Source organism: Marmota monax, unplaced genomic scaffold (assembly GCF_021218885.2).
Source record: "Marmota monax isolate L192 unplaced genomic scaffold, Marmota_monax_Labrador192_F-V1.1 WCK01_AAM20220418_F8-fsc00071, whole genome shotgun sequence".
Classification (NCBI taxonomy): Eukaryota; Metazoa; Chordata; class Mammalia; order Rodentia; family Sciuridae; genus Marmota; species Marmota monax.
Window position 1 is genome coordinate 6,488,648 of NW_026695217.1, and position 12,246 is coordinate 6,500,893.

General features: G+C 32.1%; 1 protein-coding gene across 5 annotated transcripts in view; it reads left to right on the forward strand.

The window, feature by feature from the left end:
* Arid4b (AT-rich interaction domain 4B) overlaps positions 1–12,246 on the forward strand; it is a 143,428-nt gene that overhangs the window by 95,990 nt on the left and 35,192 nt on the right. For 3 of the 5 annotated variants that reach the window (XR_006849190.2, XM_046432017.2, XM_046432018.2), the window contains 6 exons: positions 1,105–1,177; positions 2,986–3,080; positions 4,010–4,107; positions 4,991–5,234; positions 5,526–5,701; positions 10,826–11,089. Coding sequence is in view for 4 of the 5 variants with exons in the window: in XM_046432017.2 (XP_046287973.1) it covers positions 1,105–1,177; positions 2,986–3,080; positions 4,010–4,107; positions 4,991–5,234; positions 5,526–5,701; positions 10,826–11,089 (950 nt within the window). In the remaining variant the exon portion in view is untranslated. The remainder of the gene's footprint in view (positions 1–1,104; positions 1,178–2,985; positions 3,081–4,009; positions 4,108–4,990; positions 5,235–5,525; positions 5,702–10,825; positions 11,090–12,246) is intronic. The other 2 variants (XM_046432019.2, XM_046432020.2) reach the window with 2 other exon arrangements.

Here is a 12,246-nt window from a genome sequence, read left to right on the forward strand (position 1 = left end):
TAATCATCATGTGTTTCTTCTTTTAATTTTAATTTTTGAATTTGCCTGCCTTTGGTATATTAGTTTTTAAAATTAAAGGGCAAATTTCATTAGAACAATGACATTAGGTACATGATTTTCCAAACTTAACAATGCTGTATTTAAATTTGTTGAGCATATCAGTTGAATATCCCACCATATATATCAGTTGAATATAACTACCATATATATTTCAGCTGGAGTAACTGTAAAGTCTGACTTTACTGTTTGAATACTTTTTTTTTTTTTTGCAGTTACTCCTAATCATGTTCTGTAATGGTAGGCTCCATAGCTTATTTTTTTTGTATTTGATTCAGCACCTAGTATAGTGCCTACACTTACAGGTGCTCATTAAATGTATGTTGAATGGATGAAAGTCATTGGATTGGTGAGTTCCTCAATCTTACCTACTACCCTGCTCCTTGCAGGTTGCTTCAGGACCAGCTCCCTACTGCCACAGCCCTTGGCCACAGCAGCAAGAAGCTAGTCCCTCCCTTGTAATTGATTAATCGGGGAACTATTTTATTACTTGAAGATTTCCCTAAGTCTGAATCTTCAGGTATTGTAGATCAAATTTGTTCCCCACTTTACTGATTATATAAGCTTGAAAGTACTATACAGTGGGGCTGCCTATAATGAAGAATACTTGTAGTAATACCTAATGGGACCCATATTTGTACAGTTCCTTGAGGAGTAATAATAGAGTCAGATGTGGCCCGATTTAATGTAAGTAAGAGTAGGTCTTCTTGAGTCTGTGACCCTGATTTGAAGAATAGCTCTCTGGTCATTAAAAAAAAAAAAAAAAAAAAAAAAAGTTCATGAACAATCTTTAGTGTCTTTTCTTTCATGAGAATTTATGTTTGGAAATCTATTGAGATACCTTTTAGGACATATTCCTCTGTTCAGCATAAAATGTTTAGACATACCTGGTTTTGGACAGCTTAGTATTAAGAAATATATTTTATTTATTAAAACACTTGAAATATTTTAAGGAGTATTAGTTTTTGGTGATGGCAGGATGTCTGCTTGTATTATTAAAATGCTGAATTGGGAAAAATAATATTTTTCTTCTGTGATTAAAATTAGGAAGAAATAGAACCATTTCCAGAAGAAAGGGAGAACTTTCTTCAGCAGTTATACAAATTTATGGAGGACAGAGGTGAGTGTTTTTGCTTTCATTCATCCTTAAGTTTGTAGATTTCAGTGAGGTAATTAATATTTTGAAAAAAGGTATTCAGCTTATTAAGCCTCATGTCATGGCTAATTAAGACTGTGTTTTGACTGCTCGTATTAAAACACTTGGCACAGAGCTTGTCATATAGTAAAAAAGAAAGGATCATGAAGAATTTGACTGTATGTTGGCAGATTTTGTCCAGATTTTGTCTAGTTCCCCTCCTATAAGTGTCATACCAAGGAATCATTCATTATCTTATGGAACAGCAGCAGCATGGGAACCATGGCACCATTTAAGCATCTGCACAAAGGATTTTATTAAAATGTCTCCTCCAAATCAGTTCAATATACCTAGGTGTGTGTGTGTGAGAGAGAGAGAGAGAGAGAGAGAGAGAGAGAGAGAGAGAGAGAGAGAGAGAGAAATGACACATTTAACGTGGCCCTCATGTCTCCTATGACCTAGCCACATAGATATAAGAAGAGAACTAAATCCTTTATAGAGAGCCAGAAATACAAAAAGAAACATGACTTGGTCTCAAGGTGAGCCTTGGCTCAGTTGATTGTAGCTACCTAATGTAGAAAAACTGCAAGGATGAAAGGAAGAGGAGTGGGTGCTAACCTTTGTAAATTTATAGTGATGGCCTAGATCTTCAGTAGTGTCCTTGTTTACTCTTGCTTCTTCACTTGACCAGAGTTTACTTTCTCCTTTGCTGGAAAGATTCTAGAAAGGTAGAAGGGAAAGGCAGAAGAATTTGTAGCTGGAAGGAAAGGAGAAGATGAGTGTGATAATATTTGGAAGTGCCACACTACTCTGGGAATTAATGTTTTCTAAATCCTTATTTGTAATGCTGATGTGTAACTGGGTCTATATGTCTTCTTGTGTTCTAATAAATGATAATGGCTACCCTAATATGGGTATCTTTTTATTCTTCAATAAAAAGTGTTTTTTTTTTTTTAATTCCTGTTTTCTTTTATTTGAATGGAGGCTTGGCCCAAGAATATGCTTTTTCTTAGGCTTTTAGGTAAGATACATTACAAACTAAAGAATGCAAATAAAATGTGGTGTTAGAGAAGAGGATAAAATAAGCCATCCATTTATGGAGAGGTTCATAGATTGCAGTCCATCACTATATTGTTAATCTCCTACCATTTTTTTTTTTAAATTTTGTTTTAGTTGTAGGTGGACACAATAATCTTTATTTTATTTTATGTGGTACTGTGGATCGAACCCAGTGCCTTACGCATACTAGGCAATAGCTCTACCGCTGAGGCACAACCCCAGGCCCCTCTACCATTTTTTAACAGTTTAGAGTTTAATGTAGTATCCTTGTCCTGCATTTTCCTGTGTTGGAATGAAATAAGACTGTTTAGCTTTACTGTAGAACCAGTATTTACAATAGAAGTGAATTAGTAAATATAAATAGAGCATCATATAAATTGATATCATTGTGAAGCAGTTCCTTATCAATTATCTCAGCACTTTTTTTTAGTTTAGCCAAATCTTGCTTCCCTTATTTTTAAAAGCTTGGTTCTGACGGCATTTCAATTTGTTTTACTTTGAGTATATGCTTTTTTCACCAGAAGGGAGATGATGTAATGAAGTTTTTAAGGTTTCAAAATTCTGATATACAAAAACTGTAAAATTATGACATGGGTTTAAGTATGGTTATCCTGTCTTGCAATAACAAAGGAGATTTTTTTCTGATATGAATATATGTGTATTATTTGAATCTTTGAGACTTTAGATTAAAAAATGAAGCATAACACTAATATATTTTTTTATTTCTATAACAGGTACACCTATTAACAAACGACCTGTACTTGGATATCGAAATTTGAATCTCTTTAAATTATTTAGACTTGTGCACAAACTTGGAGGATTTGATAATGTAAGTATGGTTTTGTCTTCATGCAATATGCTTTCTCAGGTTTCTGCTCTCATTAAAATTATTTTCTTTTAATAAAAAATGCAAGAATATAAGGAAAATAAAATGGAAAGTACAGTTTAGAAACAAGGAACTTTCATCCTCGGGTGAAATAAAAAATTTTTTGGCTTGTGTTGACGCTGGGTATTATATGTTGCTTAGGCTGGAGTTCTCCTATCTTAGCCTTCTGATTACTTCGGATTACAGATTTGTATCACTGTACCCTGAAATTTGAATTTTAATTTAAAAAGTCTTCAAAGTGAGCTTTCTCAGTTTGTCAGCATTTTGTGAAAGTCCTGTGCATATCTCAATCATAGCATGACCATATAGTAGAAACAGTTTCTATAATTCTTTGTCATTAGACTTGTATATTTCTTGAGAGTACAGATCCTTTTTAATATTCTTTACATTTTTAATCTTTTTCACTGTGCCTGCTATAGATAGAAAATGTTTGTTGAACTGACTTAAGGAAATAATTCTAAGGTTGCCATGATGTGTGGTATTCATCCAAATAAGAATATTCTGTAGAGTAAAGTGCTTTACTACTTGTAATAGAACTTCTTTGATTTATTGGCTTTTAAGTTTTATGGGACTTGTAAGTCCTTTAAAATTATTTTCTCTCTTTGTTACAAATTTTGTTTTGCAACCTGGATACTTCCATGTTTACTATAAACAGGTTTATTTAAAAGTCATATGATCCAGTATTTCAACATTTGTAAGTCTTTCAGATAATTATTTATTGGTAAATACAAATTAGAATTAATCATATTTGATATATTTCATTCTTTTGAGACTATATCAATAAATAAAAACATAATTATATGCCGTATCTATCAAAATATTACTATATTCATATTCTAATTTGAAAATTTTCATTTCACTTTGTCTTTTAGATTGAAAGTGGAGCTGTTTGGAAACAAGTGTATCAAGATCTTGGAATCCCTGTCTTAAATTCAGCTGCAGGATACAATGTTAAATGTGCTTATAAAAAGTAAGTGTATCTGGTATAATTATTCAGTATTTACTGTAGAAAACAGGATTAAATTTACCAATTTAACTGAAGCTAATTACTTCATCAGAGAAATCAGAAATTTTTACTAGAGTAATCCTGAAAGTTTTTGTGGACAAGGACATTTGTAAAGTACTACATATAGGTTAGAAAGTTAATATTCTATAGTAAGATAAATCTAGGTTTGAATCCTAATGTGTTTTTTTTTAATTTTAGTTATAGATGGACACAATATTTTATTTATTAATTTTTTTATGTTGTGCTGTGAATCAAACCCAGTGCCTTACACATTTGAGGCAAACGCTCAACCACTGAGCTGCAACCCCAGCCCTAAACCCTAGTTTTGAAAGTTATTATCTCTTTGTGCCCTTTGACCATTTATTTGTTCTCCTAAGCCTTAGTTTCTTCATTACTACTATTTGCCTCTTAAGATTACTGTTTATTAAATGAGATTTACTGATTGGCCCAATTTTGTTGCACTTAAGAAATCTCAACAAGTAGATGATGTTACTAATATGTCTTATAGCTGTTATTGTCACTTTTATTATATTTAAGATTATGAAGGTCTTTTTTACTGTTTTTTTGGGGGGGTGGGGAGTAGGTAGTGCTGGGGATTGAACCCAAGGCCTTGTGCTTGCAAGGCAAGCACTCTACCAGCTGAGCTATATCCCCAGCCCATCTTTTTTACTCTTAATAGTTGCTTTTAAATGAATTTTTTTCTTGTCTATTTTGATTGAACATATTGAAAAGAACTAAAATGAATAAATTGGCTTGTTATATGGTTTGATATTTGAGAAGCATAAACAAAAGATAGGAATGCATGTTAAAGAAATCTCTACACTAATATTTTATCTTATGTTTCCAGGTACTTGTATGGTTTTGAGGAGTACTGCAGGTCGGCTCATATTGAATTTCAGATGGCATTGCCAGAGAAAGTTCTTAACAAGCCATGTAAAGAGTGTGAGGATGGAAGAGAAATGAAAGTTAAAGAAGAAAATGAAATAGAGATCAAAGAAGTGAAGGTTGAAGAGGAGAGGAATGTAATACCAAAAGAAGAGAAGCCTACTGAGGATGACATTGAAAGAAAGGAAAATATTAAACCCTCTCTGGTAAATCAGAAATTGTTGATTGTCCTTTGCTGCCTTTGGTATATATATTTTTTTATAATATTGTACTTTATTGTGTACATTTCCCTTATGTACTACTTTTGAATATTTCTGATTTTATTTTTAAGAATGAAAGTAGTTTTTTAAAAAATGACAGGAGTTTCTTAAATGTTAAAAAAATAACTGTATCTTTATTAGTATTGGCTGGTAGTTCTTGTTTCTGACACTTAAGATGATGGCTTTGGGTTGAAATTTTTTACTTTTGTTTGTTTAGTTCTTCTGATCTTTTTCTAGGGAAATAAAAAGAATTTATTAGAATCTGTACCTACACAATCTGATCAGGAAAAGGAAGTTAACATTAAAAAATCAGAAGAAAGTGAAAATCTGGAAGATAAAGACACTGATATAAATAGGATAGACGAATCCCTCAGCATAAAGGTAGAAGCTGAAGAAGAAAAAGCAAAATCTGGGTAAGAAATTTGTTTTTGGTTATGATGTATTTTGGCTAGATGAATTCTTCTCCTTTGATCTTTATGTTTATATGTGGAATCTAAATTGATTGACAAAGTATGGAATAATAGTGATTTGCATTTTTTAAGAAAACAGCATTTGCCTCTTTCAGAGACCAAAATAACATTCATTTATAGAAAAAGATCATGGTTTTGATCCATTCTTGCTCTCATCATGGAAATTTATAAAAATTTTTAGAGAAAAGTACTTTTTTTTTTAACTGCGTTAAGGTCTGTTGAATGACCAGATAATATGAACTTGAGACGATACCCTTCTTGTGTTCTGTGGATGGTTTTTTGGCTATAGATTTGGAGAGTATGTATTTCTTGAGGGGAAAAAAAAAAAGGAAAAAACACTATTATTATAATAATCTTCAAAGGCCAAAATCATTGTTGTGTTCTATATGATAGACGCATTTACTTGTTTTGATCATTTTGGGATGATGAATTATTTAACAATTTATGGACTGACAGGGGCCCCCTAGATTTAAGAGGTATCCTTTGGCATTTAATTTTATTTCTGAGGTTGAAAAAACATCAGCATTGCCACGTGTGCACTCCTATTAATTCCTGTAATCCCATCAGCTCATGAGCTAAGGCAGGAGGATGGATAGTGGGACCCTCTCAAAATGAAAACAAAGGCTTGGGGCTAGCTCAGTGGTGGAGCATCCCTAGGTTTAATCTCTAGTACTACAGATAAAATGTAAAACACAAATATGATTAAGCACATTCATTTAAATAAGCACAATCAATTTTTTAAAAATCATTTTAGTATTAAATTTATCTACAGCATACAAACAAGTAATTAAAAAAACAAAAATAAAACTGGGCCTAAGGGGATAGAATAAGAAGACTTTTTTATTATGCTTTGTTATATTTCTATACTTGAAGTACATCTTACTGCTGTTGAAGACTATTTAACTATTAAGAAACTTAGTGAAATTGAGCCTTTTGCCTAAAATATCTTGATTATTTAGACTTCTGAAATTTTCGTGGAAGTGAACATGGAAGAAAACAAAGTGGGGTTTAGATGAATATAATAAAATGTTTGTTTATTATACTTTGGTATATTTGTGTATAGGTGTATATGTGAAGTTCTTACTTTTCTTAATAATTATTTCAACTAATAAGAAATCTAATCAGGTTTTAACTTTTTGCCTAAAAATCTTAAATCTGTAGATGTTTTTGGAACATCTATTTGTAAGGCACATTGGTAAATCTGTGTTTTTCTTCGTTATCATTAATTGTTTTCAGTTTGGTATCTTTTTTTTTTTTTTAAGTTGTATATGGACTCAAAACCTTTATTTGTTTTTATGTGGTGCTAGGATCAAACCCAGTGCCTCACACTGGTGAGGCAAGTACTCTGCCATTGAGCTATACAACTCCAGCCCCTGCTATCTTATTTTATAGAACAGGTTTTTTTTTTTTGTTTTATTAATCCCTTTAACTCTTAATCTGTATGAATTTTTTGGTGCCAGTAATGTAGTTCTGTGCTGCATAACAATTTTAAGGTCAAAGATGGTCCCTTTATATTATAATACAGCCTAGAGTCCATCCTACATAGGGATTCATAAATATACTGTGTGATTCTTGCACAATGATGTAATCACCTCATAACTGACATGTTTGTCTGAATTGTTCTGTTTTTTAAGCAACACTTGCCTATATTCATAACAGAAACAATTTTTCTGAGGTGGCAGCCTAAATATGATAAATATTCTTTAAAACCATTGTGTGTTATTATTACTGATACAGTAGTTGCCCCCACTCTTTGGGGACATGTCCCAAGAACTCCTAGTTAATGCCTGAAACCTTGGCTACCACTTAGTGACAACATATTGTACTGTTTTTTCTTATGCCCTACAGCATTGCCAGATTTAGTCTGTCCTTTCATATTTTATGTCCTTGTATTTTCTTTGAATCACTGCTGTTTCACTGAGTGTCCATTTTAAAGTAAAATACAGGTTACTTGAACCCAAGCCCCGGTACTATGATATGATAACCTAGATGACTACTAAGTGACTGATTAGGTAGGTAGCCTATACAGTGGTGCTGGACATAGAGATGATTGACATTTGGGCAGGATGGGACAAGATTTTATCACAGTCTCAGAATGCTACACATTTTAAGATTTATAAATTATTTCCAGAATTTTCAGTTTACTGACTGCTGTTGACCATGGGTAACTGAAATTGGGGAAAGCAAAACCCCAGAGTGGGGTGGGAAGACTGCTGTAAGTTTTTAGTTTTTTTAAGTGTAGATGGAATTTTTGCCACATAAAGTGTGGGGTGTGGTGTGTGTGTGTGTGTATGTGTATGTTTCTATTATATGAACTTTTTCTAAGTAATTGACTACTACCAAAAGGTTTCATTGCCCTTTCTCCATAGGCTAGGCATGATAGATTGAAGAATTTTATATATATATATATGGGCGTATGATGTAGCTCAGTGGTATTGCATTTGCTTAACATGCATGAAGCCCTGAGTTCAATCTGTAATGCCACTATAAAAAAGTTAGTATATATAAAACGTCTGATTTTAGTGACTGGCCCATAGGTAGGTCCTTAGTAAACTGAAGCTTTAAAAAAAAATTGTTTCATTTTAAGTATAACATCAAATTGAGGGAAATTTGGCATTTCTTTGTTAATTCAGATGAAAAAATCTCTTAACGCATTTGGTTTCCCAAAATGTTCTTTAACTTAAATACATATGCATATATTTATATACATGCATCAGCTTAATTTTTAAAAATCTATATATTAGTCACATTTAATACATTCAGAGGATGTCTTTCTTGACATTCTTTGTTAGTACATTACCTTCTGAATTTGCCACTGACTCCTTTGAAAGAGTAGAAATGTTGCATAACTATATTCCTTAGTGACTCAGGAGGCTGAGGCAGGAGTATCATGAGTTCAAGGCCAGCCTCAGCAACTTAGCAAGCTTCTCAGAAATGTACTGAGACCCTGTCTCAAACTAAAACAATAAAAAGGGCTGGGATTGAAGCTCAGTGGTAAAGTGCCCCTTAGCCCTCCAAAAAAAGCAAGATTAGAAGAAAGTTTTATTTGGCTGATTGCCAATAATTCCATTATTTGCTTCTTTATTTTTCAGTGGATTATTTACATAAATTTTATTAGCTTGTGTCTGACATTGATATTAAATGCAAATTTTTGATTTTTGATGTTTTTATTAATTTAAGTATTTGGTTTTCATTCTAGTATAAATAAAACTGCCTTGGCTACCACTTTTAAAGTATGATAGTTGTTTGTGTTATTGGCATTCATCAGTTGTATTCGGTCTGATATATACTGTAAAGGTATAGTTTAGTGTTTGTTTTCAGTTTTTAGAATTTGAACTTCTTATTCTGTATCTCTGTCCTTTCCTACATGGTGATTCTCAGGTGCATGATAAATCTCTTCCTTTTACTGTGACCATTAGAATGTACTTCCTTTTCTTCCTGACATGCAAGGATATAATCTTAAGATTTAAAGTATTTCAAAGATATTTCTTAGCTGTTTTAATTTACTATATAATTTTAAGAAGAATTTTTAAAAAAATGTTATTTTTTTATTTTATGGTTTATTTTAAAGTTTAATGTCCGTAGTACCAGGTAATTTCTTAGATTTTTTTTTTAGCTTTATTAAAGTTATTTATTTATTAGAGAATTGTTTATGTATTTTCAACAATAATTTTTTTTTTTATCTCAGATCATAGCTGGTTAAAAGTTGTAGTAAACACTTATTTGACTATAACTGAGTGTTTAAAATAAGAATAATTCTTGAGAATCTTTGTACTCTTTATATTTCTGACAAAATTGAAACCTTTGGCACTTTGTGAACTCAGACTTCATTCCCCATATCTTTTATGTTTCTTCCCAACTGCACAGACAGAAAATGGGTGATAAAATATTTGAGAGTGCTACTTACATCACTATTTATAGGTTATTTTATTGCCTATATAGTTTACATAATTAGAAATGACAGAAAATATGTTGTCACTAAAGGGGGTTACATATAAAAATGTAAAACTGTAATTAACAGTAGAAAAAGACATATCACTATGTTGACGTAAAGCGTTATTTATTAGCTGTCTTGTTCTTTTTCATGGTATTTATTCATTTATCAATTATCAGGTGATGGATGCTTTTTTTTAAGAGAAAACTATTGTAATAAGAACAGAATACTGCAGGGAGATCAAAACTGACCAAATATGGTCTTGAATTTCATAATGATATAGCAATTGGAAATATTTATAATTGAAGATGTTCTCCAGTTCAGTGTAGATTTGTGGCTAAAGAATGCTCTGTTTGAGAGTATATGGTATTGAGAAGATCAAGTTAGTTGTAATAATTCTAGAATAGTTTTGTGTATTTGGAATTGGTCTCTTATATATACTTATATCTTTGAAACTTTAAAGTTGAGAGAATCTGTAGAAGACGACTCTCAGTAAATACTTGGTAAAGAGTAGAAACTGATGTTCAGAAAGAGAAAAAACAAGCTTGATGTGATATTGATGTGACATTAGTAGAATATTCCTAATAAAGTTAAAATAACATTTCAGTTAGTGTAACATTTGAAAATGTGGTTGAAGCATGTTTTATTAAGACTAGCCATCTGCTAGTAAATATTTTTGTTTAAAGTATCCTGAGTCTGGAAATATGTGTTGAAAAATATTTTTAGTCAGAAAATGTCAATGAAATATAATGACTTTCTTTGTCAACTGAGATGTAAAACACTTCCATAAATAAAACCTGAGAAAATTGTTACAGTTGATCTTATTAGTTTCTTGATCTTACTAGTTTCTTGCTATTTAGCCAACCTTCTGTTCTTCTGATTGTTGGAAATGTTCTTTGAATGCACTTATTTTTAAATCTTCATTTTTCACTAGATGTATCTTTCTGTAACCATGGTCATCTTACACAGTTTTAGTTGTTTACATTAAATTGAAACTCAGAGTATTTCACACACATGGAATCTGCTGTTCCCGGAACAAGCAAAGCCACGATTTTTATCAGTGTATGTGGTTTGGAACTGAAAAGCTTATGAAGTATCTTTTATTAACTCTGCAATTTTTTAAACCTTTCAAGAGATGAAACGAATAAAGAGGAAGAGGAAGATGATGAAGAAGCAGAAGAGGAGGAGGAGGAGGAGGAAGAAGAAGAGGAAGAGGATGAAGATGATGATGACAACAATGAGGAAGAGGAGTTTGAATGCTATCCACCAGGCATGAAAGTCCAAGTGCGGTATGGACGAGGGAAAAATCAAAAAATGTATGAAGCTAGTATTAAAGATTCTGATGTCGAAGGTGGAGAGGTCCTTTACTTGGTGCATTACTGCGGATGGAATGTGAGGTAACTTGAGTTTTAGCTAGTGATTATTACCTAAAAGCACTACTAAAATACTTTTCTATTTTAAAACTTAAGTAACAAATTTCGGACTTGTTAATATTCTAATTGAGGTCATAGTAGTGTATAAAAAATTCAAACCCGTAGTGTGTAAATACCTCACCTAGTGACTTTCTACTTAATGTTTTCAGCTCAGTAGACATCCTTAGTGTCTAGAAACAGAAATCTATGCAGTTGATTTTTATGTAATAAAAACATAATAGAGAAAATATTATTGATGGAATGATACCACATCTCTTAAACAGGTAAAAGGGATTTAAACGTCCTGATTTCTACCAGGCCATTTCCAGTCTGTCTTCTCTGTTTTAAACCACATTGCCACAATAGCCCCTTGCTCACATTCTTAAGTCATCACTCTTTCTTCAGTAGGCAGGGATTTACAAGTTGAGGTTTCTTAGGGAACATTAGTTGTTTCAAGAAGTCCTTATCTCCTCATTAATAGCTATTACATTATACCCTTGTTCTAAAGTCTTAGAAATTTATTTATGTCTTTGAAACAATATAATCGAAGATGTTGCTGGCTTGATGAGAATAGAATGCACCTCGTCACTGCCGCTGATTTACAGAACTGAAAAGCAGATTTAATTTCAGGTTGTGTTCAGTGGCTCAATGTGTTTTTTTTTTTTTTTTAACACCACTTTTCTTTGATTTCCTCAAAGAGATTTTATATTTCAATTTTATCCAAAGTTGGCAAGTCAGTTTTACAATCTTGTTACTTTGTTATCTTTTAATGATACCTTAATTCATTTTGTAATGTCTTACAATATATGTGAAAATCTAGACTGTGATAAGAATTAGAACCCCTGAAAAATCAACCATTGACATTTTAAGTGGCAGTATTCATGGTTTGCCTTTCTTTAAAGAGGAATATGGTTCTTTTGTTTCATATTTAAATTGGGATAGGGGTGTGGCTTATCAAGCACAAGACACTGAGCTTGAATCTCAGCACAGTACTCGTGTGTGCCTGCACACATACACATCAAAGTATTCTGTGGTTTGAGCCACCATCTCAGATTTTCTGTTTCTTGGAAGTACTTTTTTCTTTTTTCTTTTTTTTTTTTTTTAAAGAATAGGAAGTTCTGGAAGTGTGGCCTAATTAATTA